Consider the following 22,389-nt stretch of genomic DNA (forward strand, 5'->3'; position numbering starts at 1 on the left):
CTCATTTTTTATTAGAATAACGTAATAGGAATACACTTTTCTCTACATTTTATAGACTTCTAGATGATTACTGTCTTGTAATATTAACATTTGAGTGAAGTAGAAGTTGGAGTTAACCAAAACATTCCCAAAAACGTAGTATGTATTGGCCAGATGCTTAATTATCAGACCCACTCAATGGCCAGTGCTGGCAAAAAACAACAAAAGGCATAACATAAACAACAGGCATATAATCCCTCTGTGGGTAAGGAAGCAATCTGTATTAGAGGATGCAAGGCATGTTAGATGGCAGAGATGGTTGGATTTGACTTGTGGGGTCCACTGCAACACTCCGGCGTTGTGACTTGCAGCGTTCGCACCTAAGTTGTAAAAGATTTACTTCAGTGTAAGAATTCCGAGGGGGGGTGCAAAAGTCTTTCTTTGTTGCGGCTTCGAGATTCTTCGGTTGAATCCCAAATGCAAGAAGTTTGTTCCACGGAGGCGTGCGTGGATATTTCTCGCAGTGAACTCGCCTTTAGTTCACAGTGTCCGGATGAAAGTCTTAAGATATGACCAGGCAAGACCTTAGACTTGAAGTGAGGAATTCTTTGCAAAGTGTGTGTAAGATGAACTCAGCAGTCTATGTTTGTTATTCGGCCAAATATCAAACAATACTTTGTCCAAAATTGCGCAAGTTGCTCTATGCGTCTCGCCCGACCAGCAGCCAAAACTAGAGTGACGAACAATGGTCCCTGGGGAACACTTCACGTGTGGCCAGGTGATTGTGAATGGGGCTTTGGTCACAGCGCCTCCTAAAGGAGGAGGACTGAGAACAACATGGCAGGGACCCTGGGCCAGCCATTTGGTGGTCAGAGGGGAAGTAACTCTTTTACTAATGATTATTGATGACCTTCATCTCAATCATCATCAGTTTGAGTCACATGATTCTCATAACTTTGTCATGAGTTTCTCTGCGTAGAGAAGTGGCAGGAATTGTACCTACATCAGTGACAGTTACAATTGACTAAAAAGTTGCTTCATATGAACTTTACAGTTTTCCCAAGGGCAAATTGCTGGGAGATATTGTATGCTGTGCATGTCCATGCAATATCATACTCTTCTGCACAAAGCAGTATACAGGTAGGTCAATTCTCTAACTCACCGGTGTTCAAGGGAAATATTTCAACATACACAATATTACCTACAATATTAACCTTCCTTGACTCGCATATGAACTTAACTGCCATCCTATTTCTAACCCATATCGTTCAATATTCCACCCACCTTTTGCAGATATTACAGCTTCAACTCATCTGGGAAGACTGTCCGCTTGAAAAGTGTGTTTATAAGATTTTTTGACCATGCATCCAAAAGCCCATTGGTGAGGTCATACACTGATGTTAGTCAAGAAGGCTTGGCTCTCAGTCTCTGCTCTAATTCATTCCAAAGGTGTTCTGTCAGGCTCAGGTTATGGACCTTGCTTTGTGCACTGGTGCACAGTCATGTTGGAAGAGGAAGGGGGGCGCTTCAAACTGTTTCCACACCGTTGCGAGCATGGAATTGTCCAAAATGTTCTGGTATCCTGAAGGCTACCTGACAGGTTTATCTGCATGATACAGTAGATAACATATCCTATTTCTTGCCTTAGGAGATGGTGAAGGAGAAGGTGTTCTTCTTCTATGTGACGTTGATGTGGACAGCTTACTGATAAGTATCTGAATGATAGATATGCACTGATAATGTATAGACCTGAGGAGATATCTATCTGCATGATATTAACAGGTCCTTACCTGAGGAGATGTCCTTCTTCTGTGTGACGCTGATGTGGACAGTCCACTGATAACTATCTGAATGATAGACATGCACTGATAATGTATAGTCCTGAGGAGATGTCTATCTGCATGGTATAGTCCTTATCTGAGGAGATGTTCTTCTGAGTGATGCTGATGTGGACAGCCCACTGATCACTATCTGCATGATAGATATACAGGTGTGTATCTATAAGATCTAGTCCTTACCTGAGGAGATGTCTATCCTGGTGTTCTTCTTCTGGGTGACGTTGATGTGGACGGCCACCTTGCCCTCAGTCAGAACCAGTTCCAGCATTCCGTCGGCCAGCGGGCTGAAGAGCAGCAGACCGTTAGGGTTCCACGTGCGGAACTGGAACCCCACCGACACCATGTTGTGCTCCCGTCGCCCTGGCAACTGCAGGAAGCTTGTGGCGTTGAAGAACACGGGGAAGGTGTGAGACTCCACGCAGGAGAAACTCAGGTTATGCTGTTTGAGAGGGGAGAAGACAAGAAGAGCAGGGTTGTAGGCTAGTTCTGTTTGTCTTTCAAAGTAAGAAAAAGATGCTTGCTTAACATAATATTAATGCTTCCAAAGAAATGTCATTGGTTCAATACCTTGTGAAATGTACTTAATAGGGTAAGAGTTACCAACTACTGCCAAACGGTAACCCCAAAAATATTTGCCCTACAGTTCTGCTGTCTAACAACTAAGTCTGGAACTGAAAATGTGTTGGAAAGATATTAAAGTTGCCATGATAGTCAAAACAGACAGGATACATGTAAATCTAAAAAAATGAGTAAAATGCCATGGCTTATTTGTTATTACACAATATAATTTCGACTGGGTTTCATCTACAAACAGTATCCTCTGCTAGAAAGTCTGGCCAACCTGTCCCCCTTGCAGGCTCTGGCAGAGCCAATGTTTGTTCTTCCCCTACAGAATAAATAAATGTGGTTGTGCTGGAACCCATTCAACAGCTGCCTCAGTACCTGCTCCTTAAACTATGCATATCTGTTCTAGGCTTGATAAGCCTATTTACAATGGCTGCGGCAATTAGCGAATATTATGCACCTGGATGAGTCAACTCAACTAAACACTTAATTCGATTTTTTCTCTCTTTTTTGAGCTTTTTTTGGTTAATCATATACAGTGCATACTATTAAGAAACATGGCTTGTCGGGTCGGGATCAACACAAAATTGTAAGATAATTATTTCACACAAACACACATGCACGCACGCACGCATGCATGCACGCACGCACGCACGCACTCACACACACACACCCTGAGTGATGCCTGGCTTGGTGATAACTGGCTAGCAATGATGTTTTCAAAAAATGGGATCCAGCATGGCAAATACTAGTTTTATTCAACATGTATGAGATGTCTGCCTGTATATTGCAGTGCAAACTTAGATTCAGCAAACATCTGGCAGTTGAGAAGAAAATAGGCTGCTTTTCCAGCAAGGAGACAGGTGAGCATGCCTTTTTGTGATTTCAGCTGACTTGTGAAAGTGATGTTTTGGCAGGAATTAAATACCTTCGCACTGACACAGCTGTTTGTGAAGTGGTGCAAACAGGCACATGCGCGCACATGCACATACGAATGTGGAGAAGAAGATGGGCATTCACAAAAGCAGCAGCCTGTCTGCTTCACTCTACCACCAGACGGGCTATTTCTCAAATCACGCTTGATAGACGTAAACATAAACAGAACGCTTGAATGTATACAACTGTAGACTAGGGTTTTTAAAAACTGCTTGCTCAACACGTAGCTGCAGAATGTGGAAATATCACACGCTGGACTAATATCATAGGCCTATGTGTGCTACGTATATAAACATACCAGCAGCTGAATACAGGCCAAATCATAGACCACACATGTCCTTCAATAAAGGGATTACGCTCCAATACATCCTCCCCGGGAAATAATGTGAATTATTCACATGTACTGCATGTAGGCAACACTGTCACACATACTGTAAGACATTTTCCTATGGAGCAGATTTGCATTTAATATCCCATAGGAAGACATTAAAGGACTGTGAGGTAATGACTGGGTGCAGGTAAATACAGTTTCTCAGTAATAGGCGAGATATTCAAAGCTGGTGGACACCTGGGTGTTAAAGTAAGTGGATTGCTGTTGGAATGCAGTCATGAAAGTCAATGAGCCAAGCTGCACAACGACAAAAAAGGAGTGACACCTCTGCTTTAATGCTGATACTATTTCGAAGGTGACACAAACATCTTCCTCCTTTCTTCTCAAGAGTAAAATAGGGCTCCAAGTTTTCACTTTCTGCCTGGGAAATTTGAGCTGAGGTTGAATAGGTTCAACACAAACTTAAACTGTGATGAGAATATGAATTCCTTGCAATACATTGAGTGCACAAGTTATACAATTCTAGCAGAAAAAAGCAAACAAGAGGGAAGCGTAAAAGACCAAGAAAGTGAGAAATAAAAACTCACAAAGCTCGAGACATCCAGCTTCTTCCGCCTGGCCAGGTCAGTGATGTTTTCTCCGTTATAGTTGATGCTCTCCATACAGCCTTTGAAGTTCTTCCTGCCACCGCTGACAGGCTTGCCAGAATATGGCATGCCTCCAAAACTCAGCTGTGGATGAGGAGGCAGACAAGGCGACAGTTACTGCAGTGAAAAAAAACTGGGAAAATACTGACACTCATTCTGGCTTTAAAAATATGTATATGTAGGTTTTTGAAATGATATTCATTATTGTTGTTGTATTTAATGCTTAACATTATTCAAATCACCCTCAAGTCTGTATCAATCAGTGCATTTTAATGTGGTACTACCTACCTGTCTTCTGTTTGTCTTACATCACAAAATATATTCACAGTTGATTATTTGTGTAGCTCCACCACCTTTACTTTAAAAGGATATATCTCTGGGCCAGTTTATAGTTTAACACTATTTTTGATAATAGCATCACTTGAACTTAACATTATCAAAAGGCATTTAACTAAGTCTGTTATACCTCTGTTTGAAAGTGGAGCCTGGTTCAGTGAAGCAGTAGATATATCTGGTCTATCTATATTGTGGCTTGGGAACACAGATAGATTTATTTCAGCCCAATCAGATAAACAGATGGAGTTTAAACTGGACCACATTAATCTTTGCCCACATTAGATTGCACTATTCTCTGGGTGTATTTAGACACAAGCAAAACAAGTCAAGCTCACACACACACACACACACACACACATACACACACACAAGGTTATTTACAAGTCACAAACATTTCTCAAAAATTCCCACTCTACCACTACACAGTTCTTTTCAAAGCACAGAACGCAGTGGCCCTCTACTTAGACTGTCAAAATAAAGCATTTGTATTCGGTTCTACCTTTTGATCACTTTTAAGTCCCAGAGCAAATTACAGCAAAGGATTATACAGTGTTATGAAGCAGATGTTATCTCCATGTCATCAACACATGTTGAAAGGGGACAGACTCCCCAAGTGGTAAACACTGATGGCAGAAAGCCTGGCATCAGAACAGTATTTGTCACCATTAAACTTAGACTTTGGTGAATTTAGCATAACCCTTTGGAGCTTTACAATATTTTGCTCCAGAAGTTCAGCAAACAAATAAATTATGTATGTATGTATGTATGTATGTATGTATGTATGTATGTATGTATGTATGTATGTATGTATGTATGTATGTATGTATGTATGTATGTATGTATGTATGTATGTATGTATGTATGTATGTATGTATGTACAGTATGTATGTATGTATGTATGTATGTATGTATGTATGTACAAACCCCAACTCCGTTGAAGTTGGCACGTTTGGTAAACAGTGAATAAAATCAAAATGCTATCATTTTCAAAACATTCAATCTATTCATTAGATGGAGAATAGTGAAAAGACAACATATTAAGTGTTAAAACCGAGAAAAAATAATGTTTTGGGGGACATATGTACTCATTTCTAATTTGATAAATCCAACATTTTGATTTTATTCACTGTTTACCAAACGTCCCAACTTCACCGGAGTTGGGGTTTGTATGTATGTACTGTATGTATGTATGTATGTATGTATGTAGGTTTGTATGTATGTATGTATGTATGTATGTATGTATGTATGTATGTATGTATGTATGTATGTATGTATGTATGTATGTATGTATGTATAATAATAATAATTATTATTATTATTACTATTATTATTATTATAATTATTATTGGCTCCTCTTTCTGATGCATCCAATGTACACAAATAGACAGAAACAAATAAATCGTTTATTACTGCAGTCATAAAAATGTGTGGAAAATGTGGGGATTTGCTGCCAGTGGCCAGGCTATTCCCCAGCCTCCACACACACACACACACACACACACACACACACACACACACACACACACACACACACACACACACACACACACACACACACACACACACACACACACACACACACACACACACACACACACACACACACACACACACACGTCAAGTCAAGTTCAATTTATTTTTATAGCGCATTTCATACACAGGTGCAACTCAATGTGCTTCACAAAAAACAAATGCAAAAGGAAAGAAAACAAGCAAAGAAAAGAAGAAAGACATTAGAGTCAAAGAACGTTTAAAACACCAAGATTAAAAACATATGGTAAAAATAAAAACATAAAAAGAACAATACATTTAAAAAATATATATGTTTAAAATATTAAGAAACACACACACACACACCTCATAGTCCAGGTCGAGGTGGTCGAACTCCCCGTTGGTCCTGAAGTGTTGTGTGTGCTGGTCCAGTGTGAAGTTGACGTTGCGTCTGTAGCGCTCAATAACCACCGAGTGCCAGTGGTGGTCGTCAAGGAGACTGCCGCTGGTAACTGACGTGTGGCCAAGGATCGAGCCGTACTGATTGCTACCTGCAGTGCAAACAGCAGACACATACACACGCACACGCACACGCACACGCACACACACACACAGACACACAGACACACACACACACACACACACACACACACACACACACACACACACACACACACACACACACACACACACACACACACACACACACACACACACACACACACAAAAAAACCCACATACACACACTCTGTGTTATTCCCTGACAATCCAAAAAGGCAAAGAATGCACACACACGCATCAGTAACACATGTGCTAGACCAAACAGAAGATAACTGAAAGGAAATAAGAATGGGTGAATATGTGATGAAACAGAGAGGAGGACAACTTGGAGGAGAACCCTGTTCGTCATATCTGTCACTAGAACTGCATCCGTCTAGTTAGCGTCTTGTTTAGTGTTTTAGACGTCTTGGTCACAGTAGATGATACGACTGCATACACTGATCTATACCGTAAGCCCACTGACAGACACACCCTGCTCTGTGTTGATGGTTACATCGCATCTCATTAGGAGTCAGAATAAGTCAGTTCCATAGGGCTAGAATTGTTCTGATTTAATGAACAGGTTTTTGGAACGTGGATACAGAGAGGATGGATAACGGCGGCGAGGGAGTGTTTCATCACGACTACCCAGACTGAGGTGCTACAGCTCAAAACCAAACTCCCTCTAAGTTCTCCTCTCCTGTTCCAGCACGTACTCACCTATTGATTTTGAGTAATTGAGTGAATTTTCTTCCACTGTTCAGGCTATGAGGCTGATGAAAATCTGTTGAAGAATTACTGATGAAGAGATATGTCCATGATCTCTGATGTAACTAAGTAGCAGACTGCAGACTACCGTGGCAGTGGCAGTAAGAGCAAGTACAAAGCCCCACTACAGCACCACAGACTACCCTAATCCATAGCAGGGGCCCTGCGGCCACACTGCAGCCCAGTCCCAGAGAGCCTTAGTGGGCTAAGCTGCTGCTCCTCAGCCTGGCACATCATCCAGACCCTGACAGCACCGTCTGACACCGCCAGTGATAGGAGGGGTGTGTGTGTGCGTGTGTGTGTGCATGTGTGTGTGTGTGTGTGTGTGTGTGTGTGTGTGTGCGTGTGTGTGCGTGTGTGTGCGTGTGTGTGCGCGTGCGTGCGTGCGTGCGTGCGTGTGCTTGCGTAGGCTATATACAGTATACTACATACCCAGGTTTATCTGCAGCAGTAGTTTGGCCTGCCTCAGTTCCAGTGTGATGTAGTCTCCCTGCTGCCCCTCTCCGTGCAGGATGACGCCCTCGCTCTCCGACGTCTTGAACTTGAGCGAGATGACGTCCTTCAGGATCTTCATCTTCTTCATCTTGAAGCGGTAGGAGATCACCCCCTGGCCGTCAAAGTTAATCACATCCGACCCTGATGAGAAGAAGACGAGAGAAGAGAGAGAGAGAGAGAGAGAGAGAGAGAGAGAGAGAGAGAGAGAGAGAGAGAGAGAGAGAGAGAGAGAGAGGATGCATTAGGGCAGCTGTGGCCTAGTGGTTAAGGGGATGGGATTCAGATCAGAGGGTTGCAGGTTCGAATCTCACACTCACACTCCCTACTTGAGGAAGGCACATAAAAACATAAAAACGACCAGGGACTGTAATCAATTCCCTATAAATAACTGTCAGTCACTTTGGATAGAACTGTCAGCTAATGTAATTAGGGTTTTCAACCTTTTTTGGGCCACAGTACACTTGTTCAGTGAATCTCAAGGCTGTTACACAGCAATCCATCCGAGCTAGGAAGACCACACACCGGATTTCCAGTGATAATATAGGCTAATTTATTGTGGTAAGGAGTAGTAATGTCATGCATATATGTATTGAAAATAACCTCACACAAAATCTATCTTGGATTGGAATGTTGGCAATAGCAAAAGATAGAACAATGGTAATGGTAATAATAGTCCAAATAAAGAAATTGTCATAAATTGGAGAGCAAACAGGTACAAAGGTGAAGATACCAATTACATATTGGTGCTTTTCTAGACATGGGATTTGTAATGGCATGTTATAACCAGCAGGGGGCTGGGGTAGCCATATATCATCGATGACACATGAATCAGTTGAGTATTAAACATACTGAGATGGATTTCCGGTGACGTCATGTGCAGGGCATGAGCTGACAGCAGAGCTCCGTCCATTTGATCATTAAAATCCTAATTAATCGACAAAAAACTTGGCAAAAACAACTATTTCGAAAGAATGGCATCATCATCTAAAGGTAAAGGACCGAGAAAGGGCGAAATTGCGAAGGAAGAAAGTGGAAATATGAAACAAGCTCAAGTTCTTGGGCCTGGCTTGGACGCTGAGTCACGAGTGCTAGCTGAGCTGGAAAAGATGCGAGCCGAAAACCGAAAGGGTCAAGAACAAATCAAAGCATCGCTTGCCGAAATAAAATCATCAATGGAGGAACTAAAAGGTGAAGTAAAATCCCTAGACACACGAACGACAGAGGTGGAAGATCGCGTGGGTGAGATTGAGGACAATGGGATGAGGTATGAAAGGGCATTGAAATACCTGTTACACCGAGATATGGATCTAACGGCGCGGTGCGAAGACTTGCAAAATAGACTCAGACGCAATAACCTAAGAATATATCGAGTGCCTGAGGGAAGTGAAGGTGCAGACACTAGGGAGTTTGTAAAGGAGCTGTTGAAATCAGTCATTGACCCCATGCCTGACGGGAACTTGCAAATTGAGAGGGCACACCGAGCGCTCACAGCCAAACCAAAAAAAGCCGACGACCCTCCAAGGTCCATTATAGTGAGATTCGTGGATCACTCGGAGAAGGAAGCCATCCTCAGGCAAGCATGGAAACAACAGAAAATTCTCTACGGCGAAGAACAGATTTACTTTGATCATGACTACTCCCCAGAGCTGCAAAAGAAAAGAACGGAGGTGAGAAAGGTGATTAAGAGTTTAAAACAAAAAGGTATCAAAGCCAAATGCGTCTTCCCAGCACAGCTAAAAATACTGTTTGATTCGGGTGAAAAGACTTTCGCGACGATCACAGAAGCCCTACCAACACTCAAAGAGCTTAATATCCACCCTAAGATCGACGAACGTGAAAAGATGGAGAGGGAGATGGCCAGGTCTACTTGGAAACGCACAGAGGAGGGAGGTGAAAAGACTAAACCGATGATGACGCGCGCGGATATGCATGCCTTCTTTGCCAAGGACGAGTGAACTTTTTGAACACATGCCAAGTTTACATTGCAGGAGAAAGTAGGCTTTTTATAGCCAAACTATTAGGATAAAGACTATTCTCTACAATATTGGATGGAACTCTGCTGAAGGGCGCAGCGAATGATCCACGAGCTGGACGACGACAGCGCCGACACACGGTGTGTGATTCCCACGGAGGAGTGGTCACCATCCTTCGCCCAGGTTACATCAGGGGCTGGTTTTCTTATTAGTCCATGGGCCAGGCACCATTATGAGACTACGGGAAGTCAGTTGGGTATTTGGAAATCTACAGTTTACTACTGTGTTTTTTTCATTGTTTTTCTTTATATTTATGTTTTGTCTTTCACCTTGAGTTCAATGCTATGCAAAAATATGCTTATTTTTTTCTCTCTCCTCATGTTTATATCTTGGAAGTTAGGAATGTTGGGGATGGAAAAGCAGAATTATATATTAACATGGACAGTTTAATTTGTGTTACTTACAACGTTAAGGGTCTAGGCAGTCCAATTAAGAGAAAAAAGATATTAAGCCAGCTTAAAAAACTACACTGCTCAATAGCAATGATACAGGAGACTCATATGTCAGAAAAAGAACACTTAAAATTGAAAAGAGAATGGGTGGGCCAGGTATTCAGCTCTTCCTTTGAGAGTAGTAGGAAGAGGGGAGTGGCTATTCTTGTTAATAAGTCAGTTTACTTCAGCCATATACAGACTATTACAGACAAGGAGGGGAGATATGTGATGGTAAAAGGGACTATTGGTGGTACAAAAATAACTTTGTTAAATCTCTATGCCCCCAATGAAGACAGCAGAGATTTTTTCAAAAATATTGGAGCATTAGTAGCAGATAAAGCAGAGGGTATTATTTTAATAGGAGGAGACTGCAACTGTGTCCTGAGAGAAAATATTGATAGACTCCCAGCAACGGTGGGTCCAGCATCCAAAAAATCTATTACTCTACAAGCAATGATGCATGAGTTGGGTCTAATTGATGTATGGAGATATCTACATCCTAGAGAGAAAGATTTTACTTTCATGTCTCATGTACATGGGAGTTACTCTAGATTAGATATGTTTTTGATATCTGGGACAGAACTTTACAGGACCAGCGACTGCAACATTGAACCTATCACAATTTCAGATCATGCACCTGTAACTTTAAAGCTAAGCATGGGGCCCCGCAAGCAGTTTAAGTACTGGAGATTGAATGTTTCTTTGTTGAGTAATGAGCTCATTAAGGAGGAAATTCAAAAAGAGTTGTTAGATTACATGGCATTAAATGACAATGGGTCTGTATCCCCCTCTACTTTGTGGGAGGGAGCTAAAGTAGTGATGAGGGGTAAAATCATTGCTATTTCCTCAAGGCTGAAGAAAGAAAGGCTATCAGAACAAAACAAACTGGAGAAAGAAATTAAGGATTTAGAGTCAGAACATAAACAGACAAACAACCCACAGATTTTGGGAATACTAAAAGAGACTAGGATGAAACTGGATGACCTGTTAACTTATAAAACTGAAGGAGCATTGCGATTTATAAACAGGAAATATTATGAAATGGGAAACAGAGCCAGTCGCCTGCTGGCTTTTCAATTGAGGAAAGAACAGTCTAACAGGACTGTACATAAGATATCATGTCCACATCTAGGTAGGAGTCTAACACAGCCTAATGAGATCGCAGAGGCATTTGCTACCTACTATAAAAAGCTATATGAAGAAGAGAGGGACCCACATAAGGAAGACAAAGTTAAACATTTCCTCAAGTTGATCAAACTCAATACATTAACACCATCAGAATCTGAAGTAATATCATCTCCAATTACAGATGAGGAAATTAAAGAGAGCATTCTTAAGCTTAAAAATAACAAATCACCAGGAACAGATGGTTTCCCAGGAGAATACTATAAAACATTTGTAAACAAATTAATACCATTGCTGAACAGAGTGTATAACTATGCCTTGAGAGAAGGAGACCCACCTCACTCATGGTCAGAAGCAGTAATCAGTGTAATTCATAAAGAAAATAAAGACCCTACACAATGTATGTCATACCGCCCAATTAGTTTATTATGCGTAGATTTAAAAATTCTAACCTCAATCATTGCAAAGAGAATACAAAAATATATACATAAACTTGTGAAGCCAGATCAAACGGGATTTATTACTAACAGACAAGGAGTGGACAATGTTAGAAAGGCACTCAATTTACAAGCAGTTGCAGTCAATAGAGATGTTCCATCAATGCTTCTGAGTTTAGATGCAGAGAAGGCTTTTGACAGATTGGACCTCTTTTTCCTCCAACAGACACTCAGAAATATGGGCTTTAATGAAACTTTTATTAAATGGATTAAAATGTTCTATAAAAACCCCATATCTAGAGTCAGAGTCAATGGACACTGTTCACATTTCTTCCCATTGGGACGTGGAACACGACAGGGAGACTCTTTGTCTCCCTCTCTCTTTGCGCTAAGTATTGAACCTCTGGCGGAGTTGATAAGAACCAATTCACATATTCAAGGTATAAGGGATGAAGGAAATATTCAGCACAAGATTTCATTGTTTGCTGATGATATACTTGTGTTTATAGAAAATCCTATCACTTCTATTCCAGCACTCATGGATAGCCTCAACGCCTATAGTACTGTGTCGGGTTACAAAGTTAATACAGATAAATCTGAAGCCATGATGATAGTAGGTAGCTGGCCAACTCAACTAGATAACCTGGTCTCTTTTAAGAGGTCCCAGCAGGGATTCAGATATCTTGGGATTATTTTAACACCAAAGCCTTCACAATTATATAATGCAAACTACAACAAATTGATAAAAGAAATAAATATAGATATAAGTAGATGGGAAATGTTGCCTTTGTCTCTATTTGGTAGGGTTGAATCAGTAAGGATGAATGTTCTGCCAAGGTTCCTGTTCTTATTTCAGTCGCTACCCATTATAGTTCCTCAGTCCACATTTAGAATGCTTGAAAAACGTATATCAAAATTCATCTGGCAAAATAAGAGACCAAGAGTCAGGTTGAAAGTATTGATGTCATCCAAGAAAAAAGGCGGTCTGGGTCTACCTAATTTAAAATTGTATTACTGGGCAGCCCAACTTAGAGCAATGGTAGCTTGGATAGCCAGAGGTGAAATGGGTTGGGTGTCTATTGAGCAGAGTTCTCTGCCAGGAATTGCACTAGATACACTACCCTTCCTCAGTCAACAGTCACAAAAGAAAATCAAAGTAAAGAACAGGTATACTAAATACACCCTTAAGGTTTGGAATACGATTCAAAGACACCTAAAAGGAAAGGCATCTTTGTCAAGAGCCATGCCCATTGTAGGAAATATAGAATTTCTCCCATCTCTAGTTGACATAGTGTTTAGAAGGTGGGCTGAGAAAGGCCTACGAGTAATCAATCAGCTACTAGATGGGCAGGTGGTCAAGACTTTTTCACAAATTAAGGATAAATTTGATCTGCCCCAAACCGATTTTTATAGATATCTCCAAATCAGGAACTACATAACAAAACATCCAGATTGGGACATACTCAAGGAAGACCCCAATAGCATTGAAGCACATTTTGCATATATACTGGAACACCGTATTATAATAAAACACCAAGTGTCTCAAATATACCAAAAACTAACAACAGATATGTCAGATAACACGTTACACATAAAAGGACAATGGGAGCTGGAACTTAATACAATAATTGAAAATGATGAATGGGAGGATATATGTTCTAAATGTCATAGAGGGGTGGGAAGTCAATTATGGAAAGAGTTTGATTGGAAAGTAAAGGTGAGATTCTTTAGAACTCCACTTCAGGTTAGTATCTTCAACATTGGGGGTATTAATAAATGCTGGAGAAACTGTGGGATGGTAGGTGACCATACCCACATTTTTTGGGACTGTCCCAAGATACAGCCATACTGGAGAGACATTAAGACAGAACTGGAGAAGATACTGCACATGGACATACCGTTTGACCCTGTATTTATTTTGCTGGAAAAAACAACAGAACAAAACTTTTCCAAAGACCTGTGTTATATTTTGCATGTCCTACTAATGATCGCAAGAAAAATGATCACAATGCATTGGATGCAGCCTGAGCCTCCTACAGTGGCTCAATGGAGACTGAGGTGCAACCAAGTCCAACTGATGGAAAATATGACTGCCATCCTTCAGCTAAAATTACCCCTATTCCTTAGGAGATGGACACCTGTCATTCTTTATATGGGTTAAGCATATAGTTACATAAGACATACATAATATAAGCTAGCAATCAAGGTGAACCCCCCCCCCCTTTTTTATTTTTATTTCATTATGTATTATCATTTTTTTTATTTTTATGTATTTTCATTTTATTTTCTTTTATATGTGTGTTTTTATGCATATTATTGTTTTAGTATTGTTTGTTTGTTTGGGTGTGATATGTTTGTTTATGTGGTTGTGATTGCCTCTAAGTTTTCTGTTGGCAATAAAGTTCAAAAAAAAAAAAACATACTGAGATATACATCTTGACATAAACATCTTGAGATATACATCTTGACAGTTGTGTCCTGAGTCATTACTAGTAGTAAGTGTAAGGAACAATACAGGATTGTTACACCACCAACAAATATATCAACCAAAAATAATTTTAAAAGATAACCAGACAGACTGACAGACAGACAGGCAGATGGAAATATGTAGACTGACCCATTAGAGAGAGAAACAGGGAGACAGAAAACCAGAGCAGCAGCTGTGAGTTGGTTTAGGGCTTGAGGGACAATGTTGAGAAGTGAGTAGCGTATGTTTGTGTGGAGTTGTTTTTAATGTGAGGCTCAGCTCACAACCGATTGGGATGTCACGCCCATTTTAGGTAAATGATGAGTTGTGTGAGCTGGTGGGAGATTGCCTGGCTCCCTGTAAAAGAGTACTGCAGCCCCCATTCCCAGATAAAGTGCCTGGGTCTGGTCTGGATGCTCTTGATAAACGGTAGCGTGGCAGTTGGGGAAATTACAGGCCATTCCCACCTGCTGACAAGGCCCTCTTCACGTATGGCTCAGAGGTAGGAGAGTGTTGACCCCTGTCTCCACACACTGATTGATACGTGTAAACTGCATGTTCGCATAAAAGTTTCACAGCCTTTCCAGACACCCTTCGGCAACTCACCAGGCTGTTATTTACCCCTAGCTATAGTACTGTACACACACACACACACACACACACACACACACACACACACACACACACACACACACACACACACACACACACACACACACACACACACACACACACACACACACACACACACACACACACACACACACACACACACACACATTTATATATTTTAATCTTGTCAGTCTACATTTATTCACCCTTTGCTGTGGTGTTGTAGCAATTGGTCAAATGATAGAAATGGGACGCTTCAAGGTCATAACTCACATTGGTGGGATAATCTGGAAATAATAGCAATTTCTCATCTCATCTGTTGGTCTTGATAGTTATTGGCTATATAGCTATTATCTTTGATACGGACTGGATTGATTTTGGACAAGAGGCAAAACGGACATTGTCCTTGCTTTATACATTAATAGTGATAAAATATTGAAAAATAAGTAAAAACCTTCAGCATATCTTAATGTAGTCCATTTGTGTAAATGTGTAAACAGTTTAGTTTAGATGTGTGTACTGAATAACTGTATGAGGTTTGACAAAGCTGTTTTATTCCACCTAAGAGATGCAGTGGGAAGCATTTCACACACACACACACACACACACACACACACACACACACACACACGCACACACACACACACACACACACACACACACACACACACACACACACAAGATCCAAATATTTTGGAATAGGCTATTGACAGGCTGGCAGATTTTAAAAGTAAAAAAAAGTAAAAAACTTTTATTGTTCCATACAGGAACTGACACACCAAATCTCCGGCAGTTAAGCAAATAGCGCGCAAAGACGACAAGCCCAGACGAGGCCAAACCAGGTCCACACTGACTAGCAGATTAGTTTTCTTTAACAGACCACAGTTCACAGAGTACAGAAGAAAAATAATTTAACCCATTGTCCACTAGCCAGAAAAAGCCAAACATGACCTATGATTTGCTAATGTGTGAGAGGGTCTGGTGTCATTGGGTTCATACAGTACATGGTGTCTTGTAGCACTATGATGCTCCATCCACAATATCTACTATGATGCTCCATCCACAATATCTACTATGATGCTCCATCCACAATATCTACTATGATGCTCCATCCACAATATCTACTATGGTGCTCCATCCACAATATCTACTATGGTGCTCCATCCACAATATCTACTATGATGCTCCATCCACAATATCTACTATGATGCTCCATCCACAATATCTACTATGATGCTCCATCCACAATATCTACTATGATGCTCCATCCACAATATCTACTATGATGCTCCATCCACAATATCTACTATGATGCTCCATCCACAATATCTACTATGATGCTCCATCCACAATATCAACTATGATGCTCCATCCACAATATCTACTATGATGCTCCATCCACAATATCTACTATGATGCTCCATCCACAATATCTACTATGGTGCTCCATCCATAATATCTACTATGATGCTCCATCCATAATATCTACTATGATGCTCCATCCACAATATCTACTATGGTGCTCCATCCACAATATCTACTATGATGCTCCATCCATAATATCTACTATGGTGCTCCATCCACAATATCTACTATGATGCTCCATCCACAATATCTACTATGATGCTCCACCCACAATATCTACTATGATGCTCCATCCACAATATCTACTATGATGCTCCATCCACAATATCTACTATGATGCTCCATCCACAATATCTACTATGGTGCTCCATCCACAATATCTACTATGATGCTCCATCCACAATATCTACTATGATGCTCCATCCACAATATCTACTATGATGCTCCATCCACAATATCTACTATGATGCTCCATCCACAATATCTACTATGATGCTCCATCCACAATATCTACACACAGCAACCAGCCAGGTGAACAGCAAACAGATATCACGAGCACACATGCGCTCACCAACATACACACACCCACACATCTGAATCACAATTCTCTCTCTCTCTCTCTCTCTCTCTCTCTCTCTCTCTCTCTCTCTCTCTCTCTCTCTCTCTCTCTCTCTCTCTCTCTCTCTCTCTCTCTCATGCACACGGGCATGTTTATCACAAACAGGCAATGTTATCAAGAAGTGCATTCATTAAATCATCATGATCAACAAGGTTGGCTACCGCATCATATTGCTTTCAGCTCCATGTTTACCAGGCGTCCCAAACCTGCTTATCTTTCTACCGGATTATTATTTGCCTTTCTTTCATCACACACCTCATACACGAACACACACGCACGCGAACGCACACGCACACACATACACATACACACAATAAAAGGCCACTATCTTCAGCAGAGGAATCAAAAGTGTATTCATCATGTTCCAGCTGATCAACAAGGTTGCATTACATTTTGGTCCCATTCAACCATCTGTTTCCCAGACCGCCCCGGCTCGCTTATCGCTCTGAAGGATTATTATTTTTGGACTTTTTCATACCTACGGTATCTTCTTTCAAGCATGCAGAATGATTGTACATATTTAATCAATTTATTTTTACGCTGCCAGCTTATAAAAGGAAACAGTGCCGTCCCAAGGACAAAAAAGTGTAAAATGGTGTATTTCTTTTAGAAACTCTCACTTCCAGGAGATATGAGGTCACTGAGGTCGATAGGGAGATAGAGAGAGGGGCAGAGAAGGGCAGAGACACACTCACAATGAGAGATACAGTAGGAGGGCGGATTTGAGAGTGAATCTGATATCCTTCTCGGAGCCGTTTTCCATTTTTTAATCCAGTTGGAGACAGCAGTCCATCTTTATCAGTGTCATGGAACAGGCGAGAAAAGGAGTGGAGGGGTGGAGGAGGGGAGGGTTTGTGGTTGGGAAGCAGGAGAGAGGATAGATGAGGGGTAGCCGAGAGGAGGGTTGGAGATGTGGCAGCTGGGGGAAGCAGGGCAACCCACAGCCCTCTGAATAGGGACGCGACAGTCTCTGACTAGAAAAATATTGGTGGCATCCCCGGGCTTTCACAAGTGCAACAACGACTTTGAGGAATGATGCATATCTGACACGCGCTGACACACGCATGTACTCACGCACATACACACACATTTTGAGATATGATGTGTATCTGAGCAACACGGTTCCCATCCGTATCTGTCAAAGACGGCAAACATTTGGAAATGGTCGCAAGTCAGTTTTATTTACTCATTCACTTCAAGAGCCAGCGTGCAAGCAGGAAAAAGCGCAGCAGGCATGACCACAATATTAGTTTTATTTATTTTATTTATTTCATGTGTCTGAAAAGAAATGCATTCCATTGCTGGGGTTACTTTGATGTAGGGAGACGTATGCTTTAGGGAATGACTAAATAGAAATCTGATTCTGAAGGAAGCAAACTATCTCTCCCTCCACTCTGGTCAGAATTTGATAAGGGAGTAATCTTCATGGAGGGAAATTGCATTACTGTCAAGGCATGTTCTCACACGTCATTCCAATAAAGTAATTTATCCCATCTTTAATTGAAATGTATTATCAAAATGGATTTGATAACACTTTGTGTCTGGGGGCCGCCCGGGGCCATTTGACAAAGTCCCATTCCCACCAATTCCTACTGATGGCATTTCATTTCATTTTAATTAATCGCTGAAAAAAGTTTGGAAATGGATAACCCAGCAGATAAAATCTCAAAATGAAATAAATGTGTGACCCTGGCTCACTGTTAACCTTTTAAATATTTTGTTTCATATTCATATGAGGCTAAATGAAGTTAAACTTAGCAAACACAACAGACATTTATACCTAATTTCATTGTCATATATTGTTTCATTTCTTCATTGTTCAATGTCAACAGGCTGCAAAGGCTAATTACTGTAATAAGTACGAGTTTCATATTACCATTTACGCATCATATTAGCTTTAAGTAAATTCCAGCTGTAGACAATAAGAATTTTGAGTAACTATTTCGTAAGGTGGCCTATTTACCTTGCAGTACTACTAATAAAGGACACTTAACCGCAGGCGTGCTGTGCTTTTTTTGGGCTGTTTTTCCAAAGTAAATTATTTGCTATTGTTAAAACGGACAAAGAAGGTCACAGATGGTGCCAGTGGTGACCTCTATTTACAGTAATCAGACGTGTCAATAGATGTCCTAAGAAAAGAGTCAGAAAGTACTAAAAAGACAGTCTGACAGTTGGACTTACAGTAGGCACAGCCGTAGATCTCGATGCGCAGGCCAATGCGTCCCTCTATGCTCCAATCCAGAGGCAGGAACCGGACGTAGCGGGCCACAATGATGTGCTGAAGGTCGTGCCGCACCACACTCTCTGTGTTGGAGTTCCCTGTGAACGCCTGTGGAGACACAAACAGGTGACTTTATTACAGCGGATTATTCACACATAGTAATGACATGCCACACTGCATTATCTGTTTTGTAAATCACTTTGAACGTCTGTGGAGAGAAAAACACAAAGGGGCCTGTGATACAGGATATGACATTCACACATACTAATAATAGTTTGCATTTTTGGGCAGGGACATGATGCTATAGTAGGGTGACAGGTATAGAGTGTTGAGTAAAGCGGAGGTACTTCATTGGTCACTAAGGAGTTCAGAGGCACAATTCACATACTTGCATTGCTCATGTTGCTCACCCATTTTTTTTATCATACATGTATACATGTGCAAACATTTCTGATGAGACCATATCACTGTATACAGTCTATGGATGGAATCCAGTTACAGGACCACAAAGTGCAAGAAGGGACCCAATTGCATTGATGGGAGCCATAGGACTTGTGACTTATACGGCCTACACACAGTAGGTCTCTTGTCCCAATATCTCAAGCTTGTGTTTGCTACCACTGTACCACTGCAGTGTGGTTGATCATGCTGAACGATGAAATTTGAACGGTAATTCATTCAATATTCATTAACATTTATTAACAATACCTATTAATTTCAAACTCCCTGACCGCTCATTGTATTTTCTTCCTGAATACAGATGTTTACATCATTTGCATTGTTGCAACAGTAACAAGGGTTTTGTTTGAGTCTATGGCTCCTCTGGGTGCTGGAATCAGCAATTAAAAACTTCAGCTTGGCAAGAGCCAATCAGGGGAAAGGAACTTCTTCAGAGACAGGCAGCGAGCCAATTAGAATGCATGCGGTCAGCCGAATAAAGTTCACACACACAGCATACACTTTAAATGTGTACTGTATATGAGTGTGTGGTTATAACCCCCCACAAACACACACACGCAGGCTATGCAGGCACGCAAGCATGCATGCCCATTTCAAGCTTCAAATTTCAAGTTTAACTTCAAGGTCAAGCCTGATGACGCAAACAAACTGGAGTACATCATAAACAAAACATAGCCAAAAACTAAGGTCACAACCTTTTCTCTTTTGTTATGCGCCATCCAGAATTCATGGCTTGGCTTTAGTCTGTCTCTACTTCAAAAGGAGACTTAGCAAGGCTGTGGGCTGAGGATTCACAGTCCACTCTGAAGGCAGTACATACCCAAGACAGGGGAGGGCAGTGGCCATGGGGGGTGGGGTGCGGTGCATCAGTGGGAGACATTACAGTAATGATAGGCAACTCCTCTCCTCTCCTTTCTAATCTTTTGCTTTTTCTCTTCTCATTTAATAATAATAATAATAATACTTTCGTTTTATATAGCGCCTTTCAAAACACCCAAGGACGCTTCACAGAGTGTTGTGTTGGAAAGTGTGAGTGTGTGTGCGCGCCAGTGTGTGAGCATGTGTGTGAATGCATGTAAGTGAAAGTGCTTGTGGGACTAGCAGCCATAAGCCTCCAGGAAGAGATGTGTCTTAAGGTGGTGCTTAAACATGGCCAGTGAAGGGGCATTCTGGATGTGGTCGGGCAGATTGTTCCAAAGAATGGGAGCAGCAACATGGAAGGCTCTGTCACTGGTGGCCTTGAGCCTGGCACGAGGGACGATCAGCTGGCCCTTGGAAGAGGACCGCAGGGATCTTGAGGGGTCATAGGGGTGAAGAAGGTCTGTGAGGTAGTGGGGTGCCAGACCATGAAGGGACTTGAAGGTTAGGAGGAGGACTTTGTAGGTAATGCGTGACTTGATGGGGAGCCAGTGACGCTGCTTGAGTATGGGGGTGATGTGCTGCCAGGGGTGATGTACCGCCTTCTTCACCTATTCTCTTCTCTTTACCTCTTCCCCCTCTCCTCTCCCCTCTTCTTCTCTTCTCCCACTCCCCCTGCCAGGCTTTGGATGACCAGCCCTCAGATATTCTCTGAGGTCAGTAGTCATGGGGTGTGTAGATGCCCACAGAGATGGACAGATGCCAAGATCTCACCTCTTTTTTACTCTTCTCCTCTCTCCTCTCCTCCCCTCTCCTCTCTCCTCCTTCTCCCCTCCTCTCCTGTCTTCCCCACCTGTCATGTGGCCAGCTTTCAAAGCTCTCTGAACCCAGTAGTCATGGAAAACAGAGGTGACAATAGAGATGGAGAGATGCCAAGATTCTTCTTCTCCTGTTCTTTCTTTTCCTCTCGTCTTCCCTCTCTACTTTTTCTTTTCACCCTCATCCACTCCCCTCTCATCTCTCCTCTCCTGTCAGCTCTCCTCCACTGCACTATCACCTCCGCTCTCCTCTCATCTCCTCCACATATCACCTGCCAGGCCTTGGGAAGTGGACGGCCAAACCACAGATGTGGTGAAAAAATTATAGAGGGAGAAGAGACGACTGTCGAGGTGTGAGGTAAGGGAGGAGGATGGGGACTGTTGGAGATTGGGGGCCCAGAACTTGTGTGGGGACAGAGATAAGCGATGGGGCACCTCAGAGACCAGAGCCATGTGGATTAAATAACCAGCAAAAGGGAGTGAGTGTGGAACTTAAAAGGACCAGGACTATATCTGGGTTAACTCAAGGGCTTTTTATCTTGAAAGAACACAATTGGCCGTTGTGAGTTCCTGTGTGCGATGTGGACCTGTCTTCAATGTTGGCCCAATGGTTCACGGCTGGAGACACTTTAGCCTCAATGACGTGCAGCTTGGGGAACCGTCCCATGACATGCTGACCTTTTAATAGGTGTATTTTTTTTAAAGCGGTTGCCTTCAAGCGAGGTGCAAGAAAAAATGTTGTACATTGTGGTCTCAGCTAACTGCCTTTGTATAGCGCTACAGTTTTTACCGTACAGCCAAGCTAATTTCGCCCTTTAGCTTCCAATTGAATGAAGGTCCCAGCTGAATTAATATGGCATTGTGCTTCAGAAACACTGCTGTTATCTTGTGTCACTCATACAAAAAAAACGGCCACTCATCATGCGTCAGCATAGCCAATATGCCCTGTGTGTCTAAGTAGTGTGTGGGGGGGTATATAAATATTAAGATATGTAAATATTTGGAGGTGTGTGTGT

General features: G+C 41.7%; 1 protein-coding gene across 1 annotated transcript in view; it reads right to left on the minus strand.

The window, feature by feature from the left end:
- The window catches only part of LOC134455315 (contactin-associated protein-like 2), a 183,021-nt gene extending 161,195 nt beyond the window's left edge, over positions 1–21,826 (minus strand). The window contains exons 1-6 of the mRNA XM_063206336.1: positions 21,677–21,826; positions 19,199–19,346; positions 7,863–8,066; positions 6,489–6,673; positions 4,236–4,379; positions 1,998–2,256 (exon numbers count right to left, since the gene is read on the minus strand). Coding sequence (XP_063062406.1) covers positions 1,998–2,256; positions 4,236–4,379; positions 6,489–6,673; positions 7,863–8,066; positions 19,199–19,346; positions 21,677–21,826 — 1,090 coding nt within the window. The remainder of the gene's footprint in view (positions 1–1,997; positions 2,257–4,235; positions 4,380–6,488; positions 6,674–7,862; positions 8,067–19,198; positions 19,347–21,676) is intronic.
- Between the last annotated feature and the right edge of the window lie 563 nt (positions 21,827–22,389).

This window comes from Engraulis encrasicolus, chromosome 9 (assembly GCF_034702125.1).
Source record: "Engraulis encrasicolus isolate BLACKSEA-1 chromosome 9, IST_EnEncr_1.0, whole genome shotgun sequence".
NCBI lineage: Eukaryota > Metazoa > Chordata > Actinopteri > Clupeiformes > Engraulidae > Engraulis > Engraulis encrasicolus.